This window comes from Crocodylus siamensis, chromosome 1 (genome assembly GCF_052110815.1).
Source record: "Crocodylus siamensis isolate JL-2025a chromosome 1, ASM5211081v1, whole genome shotgun sequence".
In the NCBI taxonomy this organism is placed as follows: Eukaryota; Metazoa; Chordata; order Crocodylia; family Crocodylidae; genus Crocodylus; species Crocodylus siamensis.
In genome coordinates this window covers 108,358,442-108,385,685 of record NC_143395.1, presented here as the reverse complement: position 1 = coordinate 108,385,685, position 27,244 = coordinate 108,358,442, and the positions used below count along the sequence as shown (strand labels likewise).

Here is a 27,244-nt window from a genome sequence, read left to right as displayed (position 1 = left end):
GCAAGGGGGCTGGACCCAATGATCTGTAAGGTCCCTGCCAGCCTCTAACAACTATGAAGCTATGAAAGTGTCTTGTGTAGACACACCCAGAAAGTGGGAAAATTGGGTTTAATCTCCTTTTCTGTGTGAAGGAATTCAAACCTATAGTTCTTAGGCAAAAACTTTAACCAACAGGTGATGAGGCTGTTCAAGGTAGGAGAACTCCACTTCTATTGAGGATGTTCCACAGTTCAGTAAACTGAGACAATAGGAAAAGAGGGGGAAGCATGTGCTCTTAGCAGCTTAATGATGATGGCATTTTCCTGGAAGTCAAGAGACCTGGGTTCCAGGTTATGCTCTTAAGACTGTTTCTATATCACATTTAGCATATCTTGAATAAAACACAGAAACAGTTGAAGGAGCAGGGCACTCAGCAAGTAAGTGCCAGGATTTCTACTTACAAAGCTCATGCTGAATTTGCTTGGCCACACCTGCTCCTAGGCAAGACCTTCTGTCTTCTGGAGCTCTGCTTTTAACCTATGAAACAAGAGGAACATGTGCTTTGCACTTTCACAATTTTTTCCCCATCTGTGGATTTCAGAGATGGGAAAAATAGGTAGCTCTATTTTAGAGTTGCAATAACTGAAGAAAATCCTTATGGGTTATGACATACAGAATCATTAGACAGGATTTTGCCATAGCATAGAGGAAGCTTACAACAGAGCTAGAACTAGATTTGTCTGCTGAACAACCAGGCAAGCCAATACAGCATGATAACACGGGGGTGGGGCATGATTGTGACAATAGGCCTAGACTCCACCTTTGTGGGAGGAGCACCTCAGTAGCTAGCAGCTGGCATTACAGCAGCTGGTACTATCCTGTGCACCAAAGCAGAATGGGGGCAGAGGTGCCCTGTTATGTCTCTGTTACAGTGTAGTGCCTCTGGGACATAATACTTATAGTGGGAGTTCTTAAAAGTGACTCAACTGGTACTATTGGCTTACAGGTTTCTGGTGTCACAATTATTTCCAGATTCCTTTTACTCAGTTTACATTTAGAAAATAGAAAATCTATATTTTAACAGGAAATTCTCCCTGGAGATCTTAAGGTCAAGTAATTTCCCTTGTGTTCATCATCACTAGTAGTAAACAGTCCACAAGTTCGTCTTCAATTACATCTGTGGTCAATGAGTTTAAATAGGCATCACTAATTGCCTTCAAATGAATTATGATGATGTGAATGAGGTCAAAATTTGGCTCTGGAATCAAAATTTAGTAAGCACTTCTGCTGTTGATCTGTGTGAAGGAAAAGAAGCCAGCTCGCTCTTAGTTGGGTTGCATCCCGAAAGCTATTATGAATGAAGATGAACTACTCTACAGATATGACATTAGACTTACACCAAGGGACTATGTTGGACCATTTTTACTTACTTTTTCGTAGTAGAACGACACGTGCCCCCGGCAGCAATGGGAGTGCAGTGGCAGGAGTGCGATGGCGGTAAGCAGTAGCTCCTGCAGATGCCACTGGCACTGTCGGCGGTGGGTGGGGGCGGATGGCGAGCACTGACCAGGAGTCAGCAACCACACACAGATGCTGCCAGCAGCGTCAATGGTGGCCAGCAACGATTGCGGACCGCCTGCAGTTGTCGCCAGCAGTGTTGGTGGCGGAGTGGCGAGTGGCGACTGCCCTTTCTGTAGGGAATTCAGTGCCACACTCTGGGGATACATGTGCACCCGCATGCACCCCTTACTCGTCGCCCCTGGTAGAATCAGTCTTGAAATTTTTTGTATGGGTCAACAGATATTTGAAAAATGGCATTTCATCTGGAAAAGGTTTTCCTATTTGGAAATTAGAGTCAGAATGGAAAGTAAAAACAAAGCTGAAAAGTTTTAGGACTTTTTATGTGAAAACAAAATGGAAATTTTAATTTTATTTCAAAATGTTGATTCAAAAGAAACGTTTTTCTTTCAGTAATTCTTGCCAGAAAAAAGGATTAACTGAAAATGGCTTTTTTCCAAAGGAAATCTTTGCTTTTTTGTTTTTGGCAGGAGAGAGAACCACATAAGGTTTTTTTTAATCTTATATATTATCTGGTTTAGTGCTTCTCATTTGAAAAAAACCATATATATTTTATAAAGGTAGGTGGGGTGTGGCTGACACATTTTAACCAACGCAAAACTAAATCACAGAGGATGTAAACAATGTAATTGACTATGCGCTGTGGGCAGCAAAAGTGCAGCTCAGCAATTCTGCTAAGACCCACTTTATTCTTGTCCCTAGGTACCTGAACTTTGTCAGGACTACTTCAGATCTTACTGCAATACTATGTGTAGGCAGCAGTTCAGCAGGTAGGACATCGGTGTTTGAATCTCAGCTACAAAACAGGGTATTTGTAGGACCTGGGGCAAGCTGTTCAAATCAGAATTGACCTTTTTTGTAAAATAGTGCTTTTCACAACCTGGCTCAGTTCCCTAGTCTGAACAGATACTAGTTAGCTGTGTGTAAATCCAACCTCTGGATCTTACATGCTACTAGTTCCCTGGGTATGGATGTTGGATGGTCACTATTTTTAGGTCTGGGTCTTGGAGAACCCCACAGTCCAGCTGTTTTAGCCCTCATAACCAGGACTTCACCCTTCCTTAGTACCTGGTTCTTCTGGCATGTGATGATGTACTAGTTTCCTGCTCAGAATAGCACCTCTCTTTTGAAACAGCCCTTGTCCTCTTTACTGTACACATCATTTCTATAGGCTCCAGGTTCCAGCCTCTCCTTTCTCAGCTGTTGTGTAAAAAGCAATTCATAATCAATCATTGTCCAAGCAGAAAATCCTTTGTGTCCCTAGGGAAGTCATATAACATCAGTAGCCCATGAAGATCATATTCTCCCATGAAGATGACAGCACAAAGTATGATCCTTGAGACAGAAGGGGTACTTGCAACAAAACAGAGTTCATGCAACATTTTACAAGGCATATTCCAATTTGTCCCAGAGGCTAAAATTATTTGCCTCCCTCATAGTCATAGGCCCCTGTCCACAAAGTGTCAGAGCCAAATTCTACAACAAAGTCTCCAACACTGAAGCAGACTGAAATGTTGCATTCATTCTACTTAAAAACTAAGAAGTTGAAGAATGTTATGGCTATGAAATAAACACAATCTATACTATTGTCCTTTTTATTTATTTTGTTATTAAATTTAATGGGTTTTATATCATTCTAGCATTTATAGGTTTGTGCTGAGATTGCTAGTAGTCATAAGACAATATTGCTGTCCACTGTAGAAGTTGTCACTGGGTAAGCTGTAGATATTAGCAGTGGAAAAGTCAGGAATTGAGTTTAGGATCTTTGAGCTCCAAATCTGATGTCCATTTCCTTACAAGTGGGACAGGATCATAGCAGTAAGGAGAGTCCTTTATTAGTTCGTGGATTTCCCAAACATTTCTTTGACTTGTAAAATGGGCCAGAATAGCATGGAGCATTTTGATGTGTGTTGTTTATGGCAACTAGTCCTGCACATAGTCTGATTTATGTATTTATTTGTTTGTCTTATTTACTTACTCTTCTCAACAAAGACTCAGGATGAGTTACAGAGGGGAACTGAATAATTTATAAAACAGGAGAAGTAGAGAACAAAACAACTTAAGAGGAAAACTAGAGCAATAGTATAAAACAGAAACTTCCTTACCAATATCCCAGCCAATATCCCAGGTTTGTTTGCTAAAAGCCTACCCAAAAAGGAACTTCATTTTGCAAAGGGAAGGTAAAGGTTGGAAGTTTTTTCCCTTGGGTTCATCAGAGTCTTTTTGTGAGAGAGTTGCTGTGTGATATGCAGATTGGGCAGGGGAAAAAACTTCCACCTTCTACTTCCCCTTTGCAAAATGAAGTTTCTTTTCTCCCTCTTTTCTAAAGAACTTTTACAATCTTTGAATTCTCCTCAGCCTGATGAAGGGTGTTTGGACCCAAAAGCTTACAAAGGAAGATTTTTTGTTTTGCAGCTATTTAGTTGGTTTAAAAAGATAGCACTTCTAACCCAAGAGTTTTGTTGGTCTCTTTTTCTTAGAGGAACACAGCTACAATACATATACCCAAAGAGGAAGGTCCTACAGTACTTTCAGGGCCCCTTGCGGTTCAGTGGTAGAATCCTTGTTTGCTGCATAAGTGGACCCAGGTTCAATTCCCACCTGCTTGTACAAATAGAGGCACCAAATGTCTGGACCCAGTCTGGCCTTTGGATTCTGTCTCGGTTGCCTACAGTAGGGATGGAAGTTCTAGGCAGCCTCTAAAATACTCCTGCCTAGGCATGTGCACTGAAGGTCTGGGTGGGTGATGTCTCCCACATATACTGTGATCTAGAAGAATCAATGGTTGCCAATCCACGCTTTTGAGAAGTGCCTGGGTTAAGGCTCTAGTGGACCTTGAGAGGGTGGCAGAACCAGAGAAGCAACTGTTAAGAATCATCCACCAAGTAGATTTGGTGTACTGATGGTACTTGCAAGTTAGCGGCCATAGCAGAAGCACACATGTTGCAGGCCTGTCAGATTCTAACCAATCTGTGAATTCTGCTAAATACCTGTCATCAACCATCTCAGACAGGACACGAGAAGAAAATGAAGCAACTCTCAGCTGACCTCAGGATCTCAATGGGGCTTATGAGAGAAAGTGGTCTTCTAGATATTTAGGGCCTTGTACATCAAATTACCTACCTGAAAAGCTATTGAGAGACACTGGAGCACTGGATTTATACCCAAGAGCAGTGGAGAATCATCCCCACATATGCTACTATGCATGTTCATACAAATTTGTCAAATCAAAACATAAATTATCCAAGTTACGTTACACAGTGTTCCTCAGTAAAAACTGCTTCAGTGGCTTGCTGTAGTTCAAATGTCATCCTTCAGAGCTGTAAGTGTTTCGCTATAGGTTTGTCAAAAAGAAGCAGTGAGATATTTTCTTCACTGTTCAAAATTATTAATACCAGAGGGAATCTTGATAAAACATTAAAAAACAAAAACACCCCCAAGGAGAGGCTAAGCATAGGAAATTTGATCCTCAGAGTGGAAAGTTTCAGAATATTATGAATATCTGTTATTAAGGCTTAGAATGTGAATTGTTTCCTTGTTAGTGTAAGTATGAACCTGTCCCTGTTTAATGCAATTTTAGGTTGCTGTTTCTCATGGAGGTTTCAGCCAGGGAATGGTTAAATGCCCAGGATAAAGGAGTGCTAGTCAGCAGAGAAAGAAGGAGATGGGCCCAGCCCTACAGCTTCTTTCCAGCTTGACTTGTTATTGGTGTTACTGCTGCTGCTGCTGCTGCAGTTAGTCATTCCAATCTAGGTGGAGCTCCCCCTCCTTCTATGTCTGTTCTGATTGAAAAGCTTCTCTTACACATACATGCAAGCGCATGCTTCCAGGAGCCTTTATAAAAACACCCTTCACCCCACATTGCTGAATCAGTAGCAGAACAATCTCATCTTATTCACCCCTCCTCTTGCAAAGCTACTGACTGCCCCACAAGATGGTGAAGTATGGCCTTGACTACACAAGGTGCAGATGGATCTTACCTCTGCTCTTGGGCATAGGGGTCATCTTTGGCATCATTGGGCTGGCTGGCTGGGCCTGGCTGGAGTCAGCAACGGTGCCGTATGTACAACGAGCGTCGTTATGGCAGACTTGTACGAGACCTGACGAAGATTCGCCGTGGAATTGTGAACCCCTCACCACACGGGGTAAGTATTTGCAGAGGTCTCCCTATTCAGCCCTTTTAATCAGAGGTCCCAATAGTTGAAAGCTATCTTTAGGAGCATTTGGGGAAATAACTGAACCCACCGGAAAGCTCAGAAGAGTTCCATGGTGAGATAGAATAGAACAAGGATAATGCTTGTATGCTAAAAAACAAAACAAAACCCAGAGGGAAAAGGGAAGTTTGCTTCATAGGATTCAGTGGTGTACGTTCACAGTACAAAGATGCTGTGGAAACAGCAGTGCAGAAAATGCTTAAAATATTAATTATCTTTTTACTGTTTATTTTATATTATTTTTAAAACAAATAACTAATAGCCTCTTCAGTAGAACCTCTTCTTTTGCAGAAATAAATAATGATTGCTGACCAAGTACATAAATCACTATATAGCAAGTTGCATGGGTAAATGTGAGATATCAGCCCCTAATGCCAAGAGACAATTGGGAAGTAAAAACAGAGATGATATGAAACACGGAAGTCCACAGTAAATGTCAGACTGGAACATACGTCTCAAAAATATTTTGGTTGATGGAAGTATCTACTTGTGACATGATTATGAAAGAGAATGTTAATACAAGATAGAATCTTTTCCTTCAGTTTTGACAGAAAATGGATTTAGATTGAAGTCATTTTGATTATCCAAGGTATAAAGGTCCTTTGGTTATGAAATGAATGAAATGGTCAGAATGAAATGTAGGCTTTTACACCCACGTTTCATTTGAAGAAATGTGCATGGATGGTGCAAAGCAATGTAGAAACTGGCCTTCCAAAACCCTCACCAAAATTTATCACCCTTTCATTCTGCTCCAGGGTCCTTTGCAATGGCTGACCAGTAGCAGTGAAAAGCTAATAATCACTGATTTACTCACCAAAACTAAGTTGCACACTAGTAGAATTTTTCAAGCATATTTTCTATTTGCTGTTTTCTCTCTTTGGATACTGTGTCCCATATTTGTAAAACAAAAAAAGACATCACTCCATAGGTCCTTTCCTTTCTATATAAGAAATATGGTCCTGTAAACACTTGGTACAAAATATAAAAGGATGGTGCAGGAAAATTTATTTGAAATTTCAACTTCTTTCCTTTTGTCTCTTAGTTCTAGTAAACCAGTGGTAAAGATGCATGCAATCAATCTGAGAGAGGCCACAAATTCATGCATCAGATTTAAGCCCTGTGACAAAAATGTGGGGCCCATATTCTTAGTTCATAGATCCTCAGCTTTCTCATGTCTGTGTCTTCAGCTGGTGAATCTTCCTTATGTCTGCACTTCTAAGTATATGTAGTGAATTGCAATATTAAGTCTAGCAGCTTCCTCCATGCTCTGGGTAAGAGAGAGAGCTCTGAAAAGAAGAAATAGAAAAAAGCATGCAAAGAGCTCTTAATCTAACAAAAAAACAAAATACTGTTTTGTTAGGTTTGGCTTCTATGGTCCTTAATTCATACTTTCATTAAACTTCTTATGCACCTACGGATAATCCTCCCTCTCTTTGCCAGTTTCATTTGGACAGGCTACCTTCAGAAGTTTCATTAGGGTGTTTCAGACAGTAATGGCAATTTGAAAATAAAACCGTTTGGCGTGCACTAAGTGGGAAAGTATGCAGCAGCAAGGAACACTAAGGGTGGCATTGCTGAATGATCCGGTTACAACTATGTAGAGAAATGATCACTGCACAAAAATGACTTTACTTCAAAATTGTTGAAATTGTTACTTTCTGAAACACCTTAATTGTTTGCTAAAAACATTAGTGCAGTGCTCACCAGCTCAGTAACTACTGTGTGTTAATGAACAAGTAGACATGCCCATTACTTAAATCAATTAAAATTTAGGCCTAAATGATTTTCCTGAGATTTCACAGAACATCTTTGGTCAAGCTACCAAAACCTAGGATGTTTGACTCCTCCAATTTGGTGCCACTTCCTTTCTTTATACCAAGGTATGTTTTGGATCTGGATTGAATAATCAGACTATTGGAATGAACCAGCATGAAATGGGCCCTTTAGAATAAACTAACCCCACATCTTGAAAATACCTCTAACTGGAAACAAAACTGCTTTAGCTTTAAAGTCGCCTGCCTGAATAAATACTAGTAGGTCCCATGCACTAGTAATAACCTGCTGTAATGAAAAAATTAAGTTACCTTTGCTATTTGTTTTCGGTGCCACACAGTACTTGATAAACCATAATCCACCAGTTGTATTCACCCCTTTCGTAGCCATACAGACATTAGAAAAAGCACTATAGTTTGTAGGAGTAGGAAGTGTTTTGATATTTTTTCTTGAGAACTGAAATCTTTGTTTCTTTCCCATTGTGCAGTTCTTAATTTCCCTCTTAAGGGCTTGATTCCCAGCTTTTCTCCCTCACCTTTAATTCTGAGAAGTCTCAGAGAGTTATCTTTTGAAACTGGGTTGCTATAATAGGATTGCCCTTACTGACTGTAAGAAGTATTTACCACTGAGAGTCTGCTGCCCACTGCCAGTGAAGTTTATCAACATCGTTGGGACAATGACTATATTTTGCCTCTAATATCCTTCAGTCTAATAATCAAAACCCTTCATGGTATTCAGTGAAATAAATTCAAATCAAATTCCCCAGTAGCAAAGTCTGTGTTTACCCTAAATCTCAGCCTTTTTTGACTTATTTTATATAAATCATAGGTTGCCTAAGAAAAAGCTAACATCCTTAAGAAACAAATCTCACTGCAAGAGAATGAACTTTACCCATTAAGCTGGCTGCAGCAACGGAGTTTGTAATTTCTTAGGAACTGGCTGACAGAGCTGGTGGAATTTGCAGCTGCATAAGGAACACAGAAGAGGCTTATACTCTTGGAACTTAAACCATTAAAGGGACAGACCTTACAAACTCTCTTAGGGCAGCTATGTTCAAGGAGAGCTTCAGAATGTCCTAGATTCAGGGAAAATATTGTAAACAGAGTCCAGGGAGTGTATAATCTCTACAATGCCCCTGAAGAGTTCATATATTCTAATTAACTGATTGGTCTTACCACAAATATTTTATTACTTTACTTGCAATTGAAGAAAAATGAATAAAATACATATTGCATTTTTAGACTCTGAAACAAGTAATTTGAAATAGACTTTGTGGAACGTCTCTTTTGTGTACCAGACAGCTTTCAAGGAAAGAAAATCTCTTGCTCTAGGACACCTAAATGTCCGAAGACAAGGTCTTTCTTTCCATCAAAAAAGTTTAGTATGGAGGGTTAAGAAAGCATTGTAAAATTTGAAGATCAACTTCAGCTCCATAATAAAAATAACATTTAGACAACATAAAGATAAAGCAATAATACACATGCATGGTGACGTCACAGAAAAAGGCAGAAAGATGATATTTACAATACCGAATGTCAAAGTGAACATATAGATGTTACATTTATTGTTTGTATGGTGCCTTAAATTGAATGTGTGGCGTGTGATAATTAACTAATTGTCAGACACAGTTTTGGACAGTCCCGTTTTTGGAACCAGTGATGGGCTGGGGACAGCTTTGGGTTTGGTACAGAGCCACGCCCTACCCACTCTGCAAGACGGGGCTGGGGGCAACTCCCCTGCAGTGTCATTGGGGTCAGAGGAATTTCATGCTCCATTCTAAAAATCACAGCTCTGCGTCTGGTATGGCAGGAGGCACAATGGTTAGGACAGGGAAAAAAATTCCTCTGATTCCAGTCACACGGTTGTTTTAACAAACACCAGGGGACATAGAACCATAGAAAAGTAGAGCTGGAATCTAGTCAAACCCCTGCTCAAGGCAGGATCAACCCTGCCTTAATAACCCCATTCAAATGCCTGCCTAACCTGTTCTAAAAAATTCCAAGGATAGAGATTCCATACCCTTCCTAGGTAGCCTGTTCCAATCCTTAATCTCCCTCATGAGAACGTTCTTCATAATATTCAGCCTAAATTTCCCTTGCTGTTTAGGACAATTACTCCTTATCCTGTCCTTACAGCCACGAGGAATAATCTCCACCCTGTGTACAACCACCCTTCAGGTATAACAAATCCACCTTCAGTTTTCTCTTCTCCAGACTTTTCCAGTTCTTTCATAAGTCAAGTTTCCAAGGCCTCTAATAATTTTTGCCACTCTCCACTAAATTCTTTCTAATTTGTCCACATTCCTTGAAGTGTGGGGCCCAAAACTGGACACTACTCCAGATGAGGCCTCACAAATGCCCAATAGAGCTGATGAAATCACTTCCCTTGTTTTACAAGAGAAAATCCTAGCCAGCTACTAGCTTTTTTATTTTTTTCAATAAAAAAATAAGTTGGCTCGTATTCAGTTTACAGTCTACTCTGATCCCTCTGTCCTCTGCAATACTGCAGCGTAGCCAGTCATTCCCCAGTCCATATCTGGTATGTGATCATTCTATCCTACTGCAACAGCAAACCCCTTTGCGAAGCTGGTACAAGATCTCTTTGATTTTTTGGCTTGTTGGCTCCAGGAGTTCTCAGAACTAGGTGTGTCTCAGAAAGTCTGAAATACTTTAAAATATTTAATGTATTGTGCCTCAGGCTATGGAGATGTTTCAACGTGTTCTCTCCCTGTTGCTGGAAAATTATTGCTCCTGCTTTGTTAATCTGAATCCGGTGCCCCTAAAATGAAGGAAAAATCAATACACCCATTCCATCAAATCTTTTTTCTTATGCCTTTTCCTACATGCCTTCCATGTGCAAGGCATCCATCATTTGTCCTATGCACAGGACAAATGCAGATTTGGGGCTCTTTGCTCATGTATAAGTTTAGTATGAAATATTAGGCTTATTTTCATAGTGGAAATAGAAAAATCTGTTACAGGACTTCTTCTATACCAAACAGAATTTCAAAATTTGCTGTGCTTCATACATCACAACCAATATTTGACTCTTGCCCTGTTCTGCACTGTGCAGAAGACTGCTTGTTTGCATATGTTAGTAGCTGAGAAAGATATTTTTCTCATCTAGGAATTCCTCTTTCATAGGCGATGCATAGGTGGGGCATGGGGGGCACATGCTCCCCCTGAGATTGGCCGCTGCTGGCCGTGGAGTGAGGGGTGATGGCTAGTGCCCCGCCTGAGAACAATGGGGGGGCACCAAGAGAAGCACCAGTGGCACTTCTGGTTTGCTGCCAGCACTTCCACCACTGGTGGTGATAGGTTGCTGGAGGACCCCCCTGCCCGGTTGGTGATTGGCTGCTAGTGCCCCCCCAGGATCAGGAGGCATCAGTCATCCATGTCCTCTAGTATCCCAGGAAAACCATCTTAAATTTTGTCAGGAGCAGGGATCCAGACAAAGAGCAGCAGAAAACCATGTTCTAAATATATTTTTCTTTTTTTTCACAGTTTTATTTAGGTCAGAAATGTTAAGCCAGTACTGCCAAACAATGTGGCTGGTACATCATGGGCACCTATACACGAGCAGTGAGGATGCTCCACCGTGCTGTAATTGCAGTGTGTTAGAGCAGATTTGATTACTCGAGTCTGCTGGTATGTGGTAATTCCCATGCTCCAGCAGCCTCTAGCTTTTCATTCTTCAAAATGGCAGTGGGGGCACTTTATCAAAAGCTTGTTGGACGAACTTTAAATAAAGCACCCCTGCCGCCATTTTGAAGCACAGGGATGCTGATACATGAGACGCTCTGGGTGCTTTAATTAGAGTGGCTTTCTAAGAGCCGCTCTAATTAAAGTGCCCTCCCCCACTCCCAGAGCATGTTTATAAATGCCCCATGATGCTAAGCCCTAGAACACATCTGTAGCAATAGTAAACATCTGCAGCATGACTGACTAAAAGAGAGTGGAGTCAAATGACACTATGCATGGGAAACAGAAATCTGGTATGGTTTAAACAGGGACTATGGATTCTTATCCCATTGCCTGGATTAGCTTTTGTGACCCCTCTGTTCCTATTGGTTCTTTGCTTGTTTGCTTCTCCCCGTGCACCTATCCCCCTTCCCCATCTTTTTCTTCCTCCTCTTTTTCCATCTTTTGTATTCAAATCACTCACTCTATTTTCTATCCTGATCTATGCTGCCCTTTCACAACATTTGATGAAGTGAACTCCAGTTCAGAAAAAATGTGCTCTCTATGTATTTTATTTAGTTAGTCTATAAAGTGCATATACACCCTCTTATCTCCCTGACTTCAGACTAACATATCTAACCACCTTTCTCCAACCTCCTGTTACCAACCTGTGGCAAGCTGTTTTGAGAACTTAACAATAATTGGAACCCTTTCCTTCTTTCTGTTTTCATAGATTCATAGATTCATAGACATTAGGGCTGGAAGGGACTCCGGAGGATCGTTCAGTCCAGTCCCCTGCCCCAGGGGAAGGATGTCAGCAGGGATCATAGGATCCCACCAAGATAAACATCCAAATGTCTCTTGAAGGCATTCCAAGTAGGTGCTTGAACCACCTCCAGCAGCAGTCTATTCCAGACCTTGAGGGCTCGGACAATAAAGAAGTTCCTCCTTATGTCCTTAGGTCTTGGAGGAGTTTGTGACCGTTCGACCTTGTCATCCCTTGGGGCTCTTTGGTGAACAGATGTTCCCCCAGATCCTGGTGGTCACCCCTGATAAACTTATAGGTGGCCACCAGATCACCCCTGAGCCTGCACTTTTCCAGGCTGAAGAGTCCCATGGCTCTCAGCCTGTCATTGTAAGGTCTGCTTTCCTGACCTCTGATCATGCGCGTGGCTCTCCTCTGGACTCTCTCAAGCTTCTCCACATCCTTTTTGAATTGTGGAGCCCAAAACTGGATGCAGTACTCCAGCTGCAGCCTCAACAAGGCTGTGTACAATGGGAGAATGATGTCCTGGGATTTGTTTGAGAAGCATCTGTGAATGAAGCCACCATTTTGTTTGCTTTACAAGCCGCAGCATCACATTGAAGGCTTATGTTCATCTTGTGGTCAGTCATGACCCCCAAGTCCCTTTCATTTGCAGTGCTAGCCAGCACTTGTATTTCCAAGTACTATACTGCTGCAGAGTAAATTAATTTACTCCAGCTTAATAGGGGCGCATGTGTAGACACTGAAATGTTTACTGAACAGCTAATTAGTTTACTGTGCAGTAAACATCTCGTGTAAATGCACCCAGTGGACATGTCTACATGTGATGCTGCATTGCTACAGCAACATCGTGTCCACGGGCAAAAACTGTGATGCTGCAGCTACGTCGCCATAGCAATGCTCTCCCTCATTATAGTGCTTTGCTATGGTGGCATAGTGCCTAAAAATGAATGTGCACAGTGTACACAATGCAGTACAGGCTGTTACTTCACCATCTTTTAGGTCTTCCAAAAGGAAGTACTAAATGGTGGCACAGTAACAATGGCGCCATAGTGGCATGCGTAGATGTGCCCAGTGTGAAGGGAGTTAGGCTTACAGCATTTAATTAGCCCAGTAGTTTTCATTCTTTGTGCTTTTCTTTATAATTTCAGGGTTCATACTTCTGCACATTTATTGCTAGATTTAGTTAATCAGAAGTTCTTCTAAATAATAGTTATTTTCTTAGGCAATTAACTCTACAGAGCAATTGCAGATGTCAACACACAAACTCCCTGAATAATTATAGTTAAATAGCTCAGAACAGTATTAAACTTGTTAGGTGCAACAGAATCATGGTATAAATTATGGCAGAGTTCCTCACAAAGCTTACAAACTCAAGGTCTTGAGGTCCCTTAAGAATGCATTACTCAGACACTTGCCTAACCTAACCTTTCTCACTGAATGTAGCTCTTCTGAAAATTTCTGAATGGTTCTTGGTAAAAATTTCCTGAAGCTGTCACTTCTTTTCAGCTGTGACATACAGCCCTCAAAGAATCTAATACAAGCTCCATAGTAAACTTTGCAACCTGGTTCTGAATAATTTGGAATTTCTTTGTGGGGATAAATAATCAAACAAGCAAAAGGTCATATGCTTCCACATTTTATTTCAGATAGATTCTTATCAACAACTGATATCTGTTCTGAAAAAAAAAATGAGTAGGAAAATGGCATGGCTCCTTTTGGAAACATTTGCAAATTGCAAGAAATCAATCCCTTGATCAATTCGAAATCAGAATTCAAATTAGTCAGGTTTGATTGAATGAGGAATTTAGGTATTTGTCTCAAATGGTGCTAAAATGAGGAATGTTAGTAATGTAGGAATAAAAGCAGTAATATTGCAGTGGTGATGTAAATCCCACCCAGCCTAGAAAATTCTATGACATTGAATTCACTGGATTTTAAATCAGTATGAGGAGAGTTGGGATGATGGGTGGGGGAGTGTAACTCCGTAAGATGCTGTACATATTACATGTATACAAATGTTAATATATGCTGAAATTATCCTGCAGTGTGAATTGTAAGGAACATTTAATTTTGGCTTTTCTATTTCAATGTATCCGCATCTCCTAGGAGGGACTGCCCAGTCTTTGCTGTAAGTGCTGTGTGGCAATTCCTTAAGGGCCAGATTCTGATGCTTTTACCTGCATTGCACAGTATCTTGTTTCACAAGCAATTCCACTGTAGTATGTTGAGCTGTGGAGGAAGATGCCATTTTGCCTGCGTGTGGCACTTTTTAATCAGTGGCTTTTAAAGTGCTTTCTAAGGATGCCATTGTTGGTAGCCCTATTTTATAGATGAGGAAGCTAAGGCAAGGGGGTGCAACATATTTAAACCTAGATATACTAGTGGGCTACTGGCAGAGCTGCCCCTAGTCAGGGACAGTACTATCTTATAGGCCTGTATGAAGCAGCTAGTATTTGCTTTGGATTCAGCTGATTTGGGGGACAGTGATTCAATTGGGTGGTTCAAATCACTGTCTTGAATTGATTTGGCCAGATCAGCCGAATCTTTGAATCAAACAGGCCCCATCTCCGCCTACTCTTCCAGCCATCAATGGCTGCCCCACCCAGTCCCACTGTCCTGGCCCTTTAAAAAAAAAGCCCAGCACTCACTGGATGTTGCCAGGTGAGGGACGATCTCTGCTGCCCCCCACTGCCCCATGCTCTGTGTGTGCGCGGGATCTTCCATGAGCCCCCAGAAGCCCTGATGGCCGCTGCAGCATCCAGTGAGTGTGGGGCTTTTTTTTTTTTTTTTTAAAGAGCCAGTAACTGGGGCTGGACGGAGTAGCCATGGGGGTGGGGCTGAGAGAGCAGGTGGAGGTTTGTGGTAGAGCCCCTCATGCAGCATGGGGCAGTGATGGGTAGCAGGGGTGAGTGGGACTTTTTTTTTTTTTTTGAACAACTGGGAGCTGGGCTGAGTGGGGCAGCGGAGGGTGGGGGGGGCTGAAAGATTGGGTAGGGATCAGGGGGGCACTCAGGGTTTCTGGGGGAGCGGGCAGGGAATGGGGCTGGGGGGGGGTCCTCCCATGGTTCCTTCCACCCTCCTCTCCTTCAGCCCCCACTACTTACCAGCATGGAGTCTGGATCGAGCTTCCTGTGGCAGCAAGCGGGGACTGCCCAAATATCCAAAGCTCTCCAAATCTTTTCTGAATAAATTCGGAGCACTTCAAATCTATTTGGACCTTTTTATTGGTCTCCTGATTTGATTCGGATTTGGAGATTTGGCTGCCGAATAAGACTGAATCTCCTCTGAATGGAATCAGCACCCAAAGCTTCACACAGCCCTACTATCTTATGGTAGAGTAATTACCTATGATTAAATGCATGTGTAAATGCTGACCATGGGCATAAATTGCATCTGGTCAACCCAGGAAGCAGAGGGCCAGACTCCTGCTTGCCACCTAGTCAAGCGGCTCCGTATTTTCAGTATCCTTATGCCCTATCCAGCCTCTCTGTTGCTGTCACCCAGAGCCCGTGGCAGAGCAGGGCAGGAGCGGCCCTGGTAAAAATTGCTCTGCCCTGGTTCAAATTGCTGCTGTCCTAGGCACACATGTAGATGCTGCACCCGGGAGTAGTTTCTTCTGGCTCAAATTGCTCCAGAGTTTATTGCTTCAAATTAATTGCACATGTAGATGCACCCACTGAGTCTTTAGGGAAAAAATGGTATGAGAATATAAGGTGCAAATCTGTCTTGCCTTTTAATATGGTCCTAAGCATGCCATTATAAACTGTCTTCCCATTCACCTTTTAACCTACTTATTTGCAACTAGCCATGATAATGCATCAGTGAAAAGAAGCATTTTCTTGTCAATGCCTTCTTAGTCAAACTAAAAGGGCCTTGCAGCTTATTTCATGAGCACAAAAGTACCAGTTGTCTGCCCCCTGAGTGCGCATTTTTATGGAACAATTTAGCTGCTACCAAAAATAATTCCAGACGTACAGCCATGGCAAGAAAAAAAAGTCATGTATTGCAACAAAGTCGCCGCAACAAGGTTCCTGAACATGGTTTGCTCACAGCGCCCAAATTACAGATGAAGAGCCATCAGATAATAACTCTTTTCATATAGAAATGAAATGTAAATCCACTGTGCTTGAGCCCATGCATCTTTACAAAAACAAGAGTGAAAAAAGCTTCAGGGTAGGGCTCTGCTATTTTGCGTAAGAGAGTCATTGCTTATAATGGTGAAACACATAACATATCCTTTCTTTATCTATATTAAATATTAACCAAGCCATTTTTAAACCTAGTGTAATCTTGATAAGGGTTTCTATTCAAATAGTAGCAGTAGCTGCACAACAGGTATACTAAGAGTAACTGACATGCTTTTTTAAATTGGTTTATCAATCTAATATGCTTCCCCCCAACACAAACTTTAATTCAGAACAGAAGGGATTACATAGGGAAAATTATTGTGACATCAAAATATGTAAAGTATGTAAAAAATATGTTAAAAAAAAGATCTTGAGACTGCTAATTATCTATGACTCTTACTGAAGGTTGTTTAAAGTTGTGAGTTGTCAGTTCTTAACCCTCGCTCACAACCAGCCCTTTAATTTAAAAAAAAACTTTGGTGCACACATTATTTTTAATAGCTAACTTCTACCCGGGCTGCAATCTTTGATGATTCTTTTACTGCATCTCTCTTGTCAGAGCTAAGCATTAAGGAGGATCCCTATTTAGTACAAAGTTTTACTGGATTCAGCTTCTGCATCAAGCCTGTACATGTCAGATGTGTGGGATGAGTACAGAAGATGCTGAACCACACCCTCTAGATGTAAAACTAAGAAAATCTCCCATGTTCCAAATCTGAAGGGCTTCCTCAGTAGGAAAAGTGTCTTCATTAGGCATATTTTAAACCAGTGAAAGAAGGAATCTTCCATGTGTCTATTTATACCTGTGCAGGTAAGACTGGGGAGGCTATTTATTTGGGTTTAAAAATAAATTGTTATCTTAAGTCCAAAGAAGTCCAAAAGACTAGCCACTACCAGGTTTGCTCATAGTGCCTAAACTGCAGATCCAGTATATGATAGGAATATCCTACACAAAAGACCGTTTCATTGTGATGCAGCCCAGGAAGCTACTACCTAAATGTTGTCGATAAGACTGTGTTGTGTTCATACAAACTACATAGTGCTGGCAGTGAGCTCATATGTAAAGCTGTTATTCTTTTCATGGCTTGTGTCTCATACCCCATGTGCCTTTGTGCAAGGCATGAGATGGTAATTACAGGTCCAAATTCTGGACCTTCATTCCTTTAAAATGAACTGGTGAAAGGCTTGTCCAGCCATTTGTAAAGAGTCATATACTACTCATCACCAAGGAATATATTAAATGATAAAAGCTTTGTGGGAACCAATGTAATATATTTCCTGCTCCAGTGCTGGCAGTGCTGTAGCAAGCAAGCTAACAAGTTGGTTCTTGCTAACTTGAAGATTATTTACTTGAGATAAGACAATGTTCCACAATGTAATGAAGCTGTGAGACAAATACATGCATGTTAATTGACATCAAAACAAGAAACAGTGGGGGGAAAACAAGCAGAGTAAGATCCTAACATCTGTGCATCTTGCCATGAACTCCTGGCAAGTCAGGATGTGCAATTGCTGGGATTTGGGATAAAATTTCTTAGGACCCATTGCACAATTAAATTAAAATCTGCCAGGGGTAGACTAAAATGAGTGCAGGCTCATTTCCTAAAACAAGCCTTTTCCCTTTAATCTAGGAGGCATGAAACCGATTCTACTCTGGGAACTCATTTGAGAGAGGTATGATCTGTGTATAGGTGAACCAGTACCTTATTAAAGAAAAAATTTTGTTCTAGGAAGAACAAGGATATAATTATAAGCTGAAGGATAAAAACACCACAGCTGTATCTTTCTTTTCCTTTTGATTTTTTTTGCTGACTTTTACAACATGGGGTATTATTCCATTTTCGCCATAGTGTTGGCACTTCCTGTGGCCTTTCACTTTTTTATTGTTGCTATGCTTGTTTGATATAGCTGCACAGTTCACTCCAAGGATGCAGGAGGTGTTGACTCTACAAATCTCAGTAAAATAAGAAGGTAAATAACTACTGAAATCAATGAGCTGCTGACAATGCATTTATTTTTTCTTTTAAATGCTGTCTGTACATTCAGCTTCAGATGGAAGGAATAGTTGAGGAAATACATTCTTACCGACTGGGCAAGGAGGAATATGTGGTTCCCTTTTGACTGTATGGAGCAATGGAGGGAATTTATTAATTCACATAAAGTGGAGATGTTCATGTAAAGAGTAAGTATGAGAGGACAGAATGGAGGATATGAATACTCATATACAATTTGGATTAGTGTACAAATAGTCCAAATTTTTTGTTCAATAAACGCGCAATTCAGCTGCAAATTCTATTTTCAGGGTAGGGTATTTACAATATGTTGTGACTCCTCATTTCTATGTTATCAGAGACTTTTTGGAACCACAGAATGTATTTTCTCCTGAGTACAACTCATTGCTAAACGGACAAATACATTTAACTTGCTTATATCTGTAAACTTCAAAATAGAATACACAAGGAAGAAGGTCAGGAAGAAAGAAGCCAACAGCTGTGAACCTCTAGTAAAATCTATAAACCTACATTTGACTGAAATCTCATTCTGTCAAAAGATACCCAGGACATGTTTTTGCAGCACAGTGCAGTGCTATACAGAAAAACCTGTATGGGTTCAGGTACCAAAAACCATATAGCGCCATTGTAGCTCAGAAGCATTCAAATAGTAACATTTTGGAGTGTGCTCACACTGCCATTCAAGGACTTCCTTGGATAAAATTGTATTTCCTTCCTGGGGGAAAAAAAAAATCTCTGATGTTTTCTGGGCTGCCAAAACCAGATCCATACAAATATTATGGAATTAGCTTGGCATTCAATAAGGTTTGGCTTATGTTCATTTCTATCTGGGTTGATCTAGAACCTGCAACCTTTCAGCTTCTTCCTTGTGTACAATGAGCTCATGCACAATTGTGAAATGTGTTGGTGTGGATAATATGCTTTCATTAAAAGAGTTAACAGTTGCAGTTAGATGTGTATACATGCTAAAGCAAAAAACAAAAGCTCAGTGGATAATTAAAACAAAGAGATTAGGAACCAAATTCTGCCCTCAATTACACTTACTTGAGTAACCTGATTATTTTATCTCTGTTAAGTCTGTAGACTTATCCTCAGGTATAAAAAAAACTGTTAAAAGCATTCATATCTAAACTAGATTTCTAATGATGCATTCATCAGTTTAGAAAGAGGGAGCATTAATTTCTTTTTTTCCCCCCTAATGGAGGATGTTTATGCAGTTACTCATCCACAAAGACCATTTTTGCCTATATTGGGCCTCCAGAAAACCAACCTTTTCCAGAGATGTAGCAAATGTTTACAGCTGTCGTGGCAACATTATGGGTTTCCTTAATATACTGTTGCATTTTTACTATACATGTGATTAGGATCCCTACAGACCAGTTTTGGCAATGTGTTATAAAGTTAGACAAAGTAGTAGGAGCTATTAGTAGGGTTGAAGCACTGTAGGTGTGATGGTACAGGAAAGATATGAGAAGTAAGACTGGAAGAAGGGTGCTTTGTCCCCAGAAGCTTGTAACACTTTTCCCAATATAAAGTTGATCCAAATAAAGATATCAGCAAAAAAGTGCTTCTAACAGGTACACGAGATTTTTTCTCCTCTATCTCTTCCTCCATACATTTCCAATGCTCGAAATATTACTATACTAGAAATCTGGTATAGAAATGCATTTAATTCCTTCCCACATGGAGTACTTGCCAAAACGTAACCCGAGAAGACACGCTTTATGTGCTTTGTGGCTCCAACTATGAAAATGTACTATTTTTTGTTAGAGAATAATGGCAGGTGGGATATTGTTCCTCAAGTAAGAGCTGACAAAAGGCTAAACAAAGGAATCCCATTCTATAATTTAGAGCTAGCTGGTGTATTTTTTTTTCAACAAGGCAAACAAATAAATCTAACACCCCTAATTTAAAGTATTTCTCTTCTACAGATGGTTTCTAAAACTGTGGTTGTTACATGACTAAGCAGTTCATCATTTAGATGCAAGGCCTGCAGTGCATGTTTGTTCTTGCCATACAACCAACTCCCTGCAGGCAGGGAGCATACCAATCTCTCTCACTCTGCCTTTCATGCAAAGCCAGAGTGTTTTCATTTATAACAATTCAGAATAAAAACTTAATAGTGCATATGTGTGGGAAAAGCAGGCTGCACAAGCCCCATCCACACCCCATGTCAAAGCTCCAGAGGCCTCCAAGCCATTGGAGATATTGCCCAGTGCAATATAGAATGTGAAATCTACCATAAGATCCTCTTGAAGCAAAGTAAGCTCCTAGGAAACACAGTGCTAGCAATAACAGTGGTAGAGAAGAGCAGGCAATGGAGACCCACCTATTTCCAGAGCTGTTGCTGGTAGTTCATGACCTCAGGGGAAGGCAGTTCTGAAAAGATCTTGGCTTTCAAGAGTGAGAACCACAGGGTTTTCTTTATATGTGATCTTTATTCCTGGAAAAAAATGCAATAAAACTGAAAATGGAACAGGGGCTTAAACTGGAGGAAAATAGGCAACAGCTGGGGAAAGGAAGGAATTTAATTGCAGTCAGCTGAGAGGAGACAAAAAAAGTTTTGGCCCCAATCCTGTCTCTAACTGTGCTTGGCTCAGCTTTAGCACATGAGTGAGAGGGTGAGGGAAATGGCTGAATGGGTGAGTGCAAAGGGGCTTGGATTTGGACAGCTGCGCAAATTCATGTGATTTCAGGGCCCAAAAGGCATTTATGGTGGCTAGAGTTTCATAGATTTCATAGACATTACAGCTGGAAGGGACCTCGGGAGATCATCGAGTCCAGCCCCCTGCCCAAAGGGCAGGAAGTCAGCTGGGGTCATAGGATCCCAGCAAGATAAGCATCCAATTTACTCTTGAAGGTGTTCAATGTAGGTGCTTGAACCACCTCCGCTGGCAGACTGTTCCAGACCTTGGGGGCTCGGACAGTAAAGAAATTCTTCCTTATGTCCAGCCTGAAACGGTCTTGCAGGAGTTTGTGACCGTTCGACCTCATCATCCCTTGGGGGGCTCTGGTGAACAAACGTTCCCCCAGATCCTGGTGGTCACCCTTGATAAACTTATAGGTGGCCATCAGATCACCCCTGAGCCTACGCTTTTCCAGGCTAAAGAGTCCCATGGCTCTCAGCCTGTCATCGTAAGATCTGTTTTCCTGACCTCTGATCATGCGCGTGGCTCTCCTCTGGACTCTCTCAAGCTTCTCCACATCCTTTTTGAATTGTGGAGCCCAAAACTGGACGCAGTACTCCAGCTGCGGCCTCACCAAGGCCGAGTACAAGGGGAGAATGACGTCCCGGGATTTGCTCGAGAAGCATCTATGGATGCAAGCCAGTGTTTTGGTCGCTTTACTAGCCGCAGCATGGCATTGGAGGCTCATGTTCATCTTGTGGTCAATGACGACCCCCAAGTCTCTTTCTTCTGTAGTGCTATCCAACATAGCACTGCCGAGCCTATAAGGATGCTGCAGGTTTTTCCTCCCAAGGTGGAGAACCTTGCATTTTTCGGTGTTAAACACCATCAGGTTCTCGTCCGCCCATTTGCTGAGCTTGTCCAGGTCAGCCTGGATCACCCACCTATCTTCTGGCGTGGATGCTTTGCCCCAAAGTTTGGTGTCATCGGTGAACTTGGCCAGTCCACTCCTGACTCCAATGTCCAAATCATTAATGAAGATGTTGAACAGTATGGGTCCCAGGACAGAGCCTTGAGGGACCCCACTGGTCACAGGGCACCACAATGAGTGACTGCCATCAATCACAACCCTCTGGGTCCGACCACAGAGCCAGTTTCCCAGCCAGCAGATCGTGGTGGAGCCAAGGCCACAACTGGGCAGTTTGGCCAAGAGGTGATCGTGGGATACCAGATCAAAGGCTTTTTTGAAGTCAAGATATATGACATCAATCTCTTCTCCCTTGTCCAGGTGATAGGTCACTTGGTCATAGAAGGAAATGAGATTGGTCAAACAAGACCTACCCGCAACAAACCCGTGCTGGCTATCCCTTAGGATGTTAGCCTGGGCCAGTCCCTCAAGGATGGCCTCCTTAATAAACTTTTCTAAGATCTTCCCCAGGATAGAAGTCAGGCTAATGGGCCTGTAGTTAGCCGGATCCACTCTCCTCCCTTTCTTGAAGATCGGCACCACATTGGCCTTCTTCCAGTCTTCGGGCACTACACCAGAGCGCCAGGAGTTTTCAAAGATCCGTGCCAGGGGCTGGGCTATGACGCTCGCCAGCTCCTTGAGTACCCTGGGGTGCAGATTGTCAGGGCCGGCTGACTTGAAGGTATCCAGCTTCTCAAGGTGTTCCTTCACGAGGTCAGCATTTATGGAGGGTAGGGGATCCCCATCACCCGGATCTCCCTGTCCCATAGCAGGCATGGGCGTCCCATGGGACTGATGAAAGACTGACGCAAAGTACCTATTTAATAGGTTGGCTTTTTCCTGGGTGTCAGTTGTCAGTTGCCCCATCTGGTTTAGCAGGGGTCCAACATTGCCCTTGCTTTTCCTCCGGCTCCCCACATATCTGAAAAAGGACTTTTTGTTGTCCTTGATGCTTGAAGCTAGTTGGAGTTCAGTTGCAGCCTTGGCTTTCCTGGTTTGCTCCCTGCAGGACCGGACCAGTGCAGAATAATCCTCCTTGGAGGTGAATCCCGTCCTCCATCCTTTGTAGGCTTTCCTTTTTAGCCGCAGGAGGTCCGCTGGGTCCCTAGAGAGCCAGGAGGGCTGCTGTGCCTTCTTGCTGCCTTTCCTCCGTGTTGGAATAGATTTAGCTTGTGCACTGAGGATCACTTCCTTGAGAAGCAACCACTCTTCTTGAACTCCCAACTCCCTGGGGTCATGGTCCCTGAGGGCCTGACCGACAAGCCTCTTGAGTTCGTCAAAGTCGGCTTTTCTGAAGTCAAGGACTTCTGTGTTGCTGACTGACTTGCCAGCTTTACGGCGGATGGTGAAGGTGATCAGCTCGTGGTCGCTGTCACCCAGCTTCCCATCGATCATGCTGTTAGGGCAATACAATACTCAACATTTAGACATACACCCAGAACTGCAGCATGTTGAGCTGGGGCAGAGCAGTCCCAGGCTGACAGGAGCCCCAGGGGCAGCCCTGGGCTCTGGGTAGTGATGGAGGGCAGTGGAGGGGCTGCTGGGGCATGAGGGTGCTACAGTGCTCCCACACTGTAACACCTTTATGCCTCTATGCCACCACAGATATTTACTATTGCTGTAGGATAGTACAGGACTATCCTACAGCAGAAGTAATGAATTTACTTTGCCCTAACATGGGCACATGTGTAGACATGGATGCTTTACAACATAGTTAATTAGCCAACTGCAATAAAGTGCATGTGTAGATGCACCCCACTGTGTAGCAGCAAAAAGGGGGCTGAAAAGAGGGCTAATAGCTGGGCTTACTATCCATACACAGGTTTTGTGTCTTGTATATATGTTGCTGAATGATAAGATGCATGCATGAGGAAGTGGAGTATACAGCACGTCTTTTATCATGTCCCTATCCCCATTTCCCTCCTCCCATGTGTTGCCTTACTTGTCTAATCATGTCTGCTTTGGTAGTAAGATATAAACCCTAAGTCAAAAAGCCCTCTGGTGTATACCTATAGCAGGTAATAAGGGCTCTGGTGGGGTTGATCCTGATTGAAGAGTTTGGGTGATACTGTCATAGCAATGATTTTATTAATTTTTTGGTATGAATTTTCTTAAGTTATTTGCACTTAGGTAATACTTTTACTGAAGAATTTGCACCATATTTTAGTTTACTTAGTTATCTTCATGGTTGTTTGGGTTATGATAATTTTACAGCATCCATACTGTATGTAGGTAAGTTAGAAGTTAGCTTTTAAAATGTCTCCTACATATGGTGATGCAGAAAGAGATGATGTCTTGATCAAAAATGGATAAAGTCCTGGTCAAAACTGAAATTGGGCATTTACATTCTACAGCACTTACATGTGGAGTTGTGTCAAGGTACAAGGGTCAGGTAGGTTTATTGTATCACAAGCAGGGGACATGTTGATCAAGGGAAGCTAAGATGTTTCAATGAGTAGTAAGTAGCTGTTGATCAAAATTTTAAGTTGAAAATTCTAAATATAATATTTTAATTAGCTTACAGTTATGCTGAGCCTTCACACATCACAGTAAAACAAAAAGCAAAACAAAAAAAAATGGAAAATGAAGTTCTGAAATGTTTTTTCAAAATGAAAAACTCATTCCCAAGTCTGAAAACAAATTACAGTAAAAGCTTTGTTATCCGGCATGAGTGGGGTAAGGTGGGTGCCATTTATCTAAAAATTCCGGTTATCTGAGAGTTATACAGAAGACAGTGCCATACGTGTCCTGCAAATACTTGATGCGCATGCCAAATATACTCCACAAAGATTCCTGTTGCTAAAGTGAGGATTTGTATTAGGGGGATATTGGAATTTCTGGTTAATAGAGTATTCCAGTTAGTAAAATGCCAGTTAACATAGCTTTTACTGTACAAAACTTCCTGCAAAACAAATTATGAGTCCTCTCCAGATCTGCTAGAGACACATAGCCATAGCCAAACATATGATGTACCTGGATCTTAAGTACTGTGGGACAAATACTCAGCCCTTAAGCATTCAAATCACTCCTAACTTTGGTGAACCTAAGGCATGCAGAATTTGCCTCCAGATTCATACAGTATTGGTTTCTGAACTGGTGTTCTATAATTGATCTTCTATCTAGTATTGGTAATCGCCATGCTAAGAGACCAAAGAATAAACAATGAGCAGAAGGGAAAATTCTGTCTAGGAGGTGCTCTCTGTATGCAGATCTTGGGGTTGTGATCTGTCCATAACTGTTTGCATCTGAGGTTTGGTATTGCTGAATGTTGTCAAATATTTACATACATATGTCAGGCCAGTAAGTCTCATCTAGATAGCTTTTTGAGAACAGAAAACAGAAAATGAAGTTACCTTCTAAGAAGGGATGCCTCCTCTTTGGTATCCATGCTCAGTACACATTGGTACTACAGGGTGAAATTACACATTACACTTAGAGTCTTAGACCATACTAAGGGCGCACAAAATGTGCTGGTATGCAGGTTTAACCTTGTTAACTGGTTAAAATGTGCAATTTTCAGTCCTCCAACATCCCAGGATACACTGCTCCCAGCCCCTTCCTGCCGCCCTTCCTTTTCCCTGAGCAAGAATAGAGCCCGGGTGTCCTGGCTCCTAGACAGGCCCCTCCCTGCCAGTCCTCTGCTAGGAAGTCAGAGCTGTGCAGGCAAGAAGCAATATTAACCCTTAATGTGCACCTGCTCATATCATTTTCTAACTTAACCTTGCTTAACATTTCACAGATTTAGTATGATCTAAGTTTAACATGTAACTTCACCTTCAGCTGTTGAAGTAATACCTTTTATAAAGGCTGTTCTTCCAATGACTTAAAGAGCTCATTATTCTTGTCTCGATACTTGATGCATAAACTGCACAGAAGCCTTGGATAAAGTTTTGGTCATATTCAGTACAAAAGAAAAAGAAATTACATTCTTTTAAACACTGTAAATTTTGTGTTGCTCTTCCAAGTAAGAGTATTATAAACCAGCAAGAGGTTTCTCATGTCCTCTCCTTGAAAGTGCCCTCTTGTTTCTTATTTGTTTGAATTAAAGTCACTTGTTAGGCTAACAAAAATACTGCAAGGGGATTTGTCTTGCTAACATGTTTTCCTTTGGATTTCAGCCTGGGCAAGAGGTGCTATTGGAACAATCCTTACTGGCTATATCATTTTCGTCATCTGCTTTGCCCTTGCCATCATTGCATTTGCTGTCTCTTTACTTCGGTTCAACTTTATCCGAGGAATTGGAGGCTTGCTCTTTGTTTCTGGTAAGAATCTTCAGGAAGCAAGTGTTGCCTTTAAAATAGTACCTGTAATAAAACCAGGGCCTTGCTTGCCTTGGCCCTGGCCCTTGCTTGATTCTTCTACAAGGAAGCCATACCCATTTCTACTTTGTACTTGGAAACCTTGATTAAAAGCATAGAAAGTCCATTGAATATAGGCACCAGCCAAAATCCTCACATCTCTAAAGCAAAGTTGTGTTATAGATAATAAAAAGGAAGAAAATATGTCAGTTTAGTCACTCATTTTTTGTTTTTCTCTTTTCCAGCTCTGTTCCTGATTATGGGCCTAGTCATTTACCCGGTGAATTACACAGAAACCATTGATATCATAGGTATTGGTGCATTTGGCTGGTCCTATGGCTTTATGTGGACTGTTGCTATTATGGCAATAGGTCTGGCATTCTTCTTCTGCTGCCTCCCCAACTATGAAGACCAGATCCTGGGAAATGTCAAGCCTGATTATTGCTGTGGTACCCCGTAAACACTAGGAACAGCAAGAGAAGCATCTGACATTTGCATTCCAAAGATACTTACAGACTACCCTAGTTTTCAAAAGTATTATCATCAGGTATTAGTAGAAAGGTTTGGCAAGTTTGATTTGTTTTCACATGAAAGTAGAGAAAGAAATGCGAGTTTCATAATGGAAGATTTAAATGATTCTGTATTTTCACATCCGATTTGTTTAGGACTTATCAGTCTGCATACTCAATATGTTTATACTTAATTACTCCACTAATTCTCACGTCAAGAAGTGTGCATAATTTTTGTGAGGTGTTTCAGGCATTTATGCTTGCATTTTAGTGTAAACAAGTAAGTCATTTGGTGGGCCAAATAATATCTTCCGGAGGCAAAGCAGTTCACAACCCCTCCCCCGCCCCAAACTATATTTAGCTTCTATTTTAGTTTACTTTAACCTGAAAATCTGAAATGTTTGCTTTTTGCCAAACTTGTGTAACCAGTGCCTGCCAACATTGTAAAAAATTCAGCCCCCAGTTCCTAATTTAGTTCTCTTTCTCATTAAAAGAAAAAAAGCACTTCAAGGTACAGGGATAAAGTGAGGGTGGGAGAACGGGAGGGAGAGAGAAAGAGGAAAGGGCCACTGGAGTCTGGATTTTAGCAAGATATTTAATTCTCTTTCCCTCTCAATATTTTTGTTTCATCTTTAAGTAACTAAAGTGTCAAAAATTAATAAAAACTGTAAACATAAAAAGCAGTATCTCTGTGTGAAGTCCAACGCAGTC

At 41.6% G+C, this 27,244-nt stretch overlaps 1 protein-coding gene across 1 annotated transcript; it reads left to right on the top strand.

Annotated features, from left to right (window-relative positions):
* Positions 1–5,317: 5,317 nt before the first annotated feature.
* On the top strand, positions 5,318–26,885 carry LOC149873183 (p53 apoptosis effector related to PMP-22-like). Its single transcript, XM_090040214.1, has 3 exons — positions 5,318–5,702; positions 25,845–25,988; positions 26,270–26,885. Exons 1-3 carry the CDS (start codon positions 5,492–5,494, stop codon positions 26,482–26,484), a joined length of 570 nt encoding a protein of 189 aa, XP_089896340.1. The 5' UTR covers positions 5,318–5,491; the 3' UTR covers positions 26,485–26,885.
* Positions 26,886–27,244: the final 359 nt, after the last annotated feature.

What these genes read in the sequence shown, in the direction of transcription:
- LOC149873183 (XM_090040214.1), top strand. Translation starts at nt 5,492, where the DNA reads ATGGTGAAGTATGGCCTTGACTACACAAGGTGCAGATGGATCTTACCT. An exon ending in TGAACCCCTCACCACACGGG is followed by an intron (nt 5,703 to 25,844) that starts GTAAGTATTTGC and finishes TTTGGATTTCAG; the next exon opens with CCTGGGCAAGAGGTGCTATT. An exon ending in AGGCTTGCTCTTTGTTTCTG is followed by an intron (nt 25,989 to 26,269) that starts GTAAGAATCTTC and finishes TCTCTTTTCCAG; the next exon opens with CTCTGTTCCTGATTATGGGC.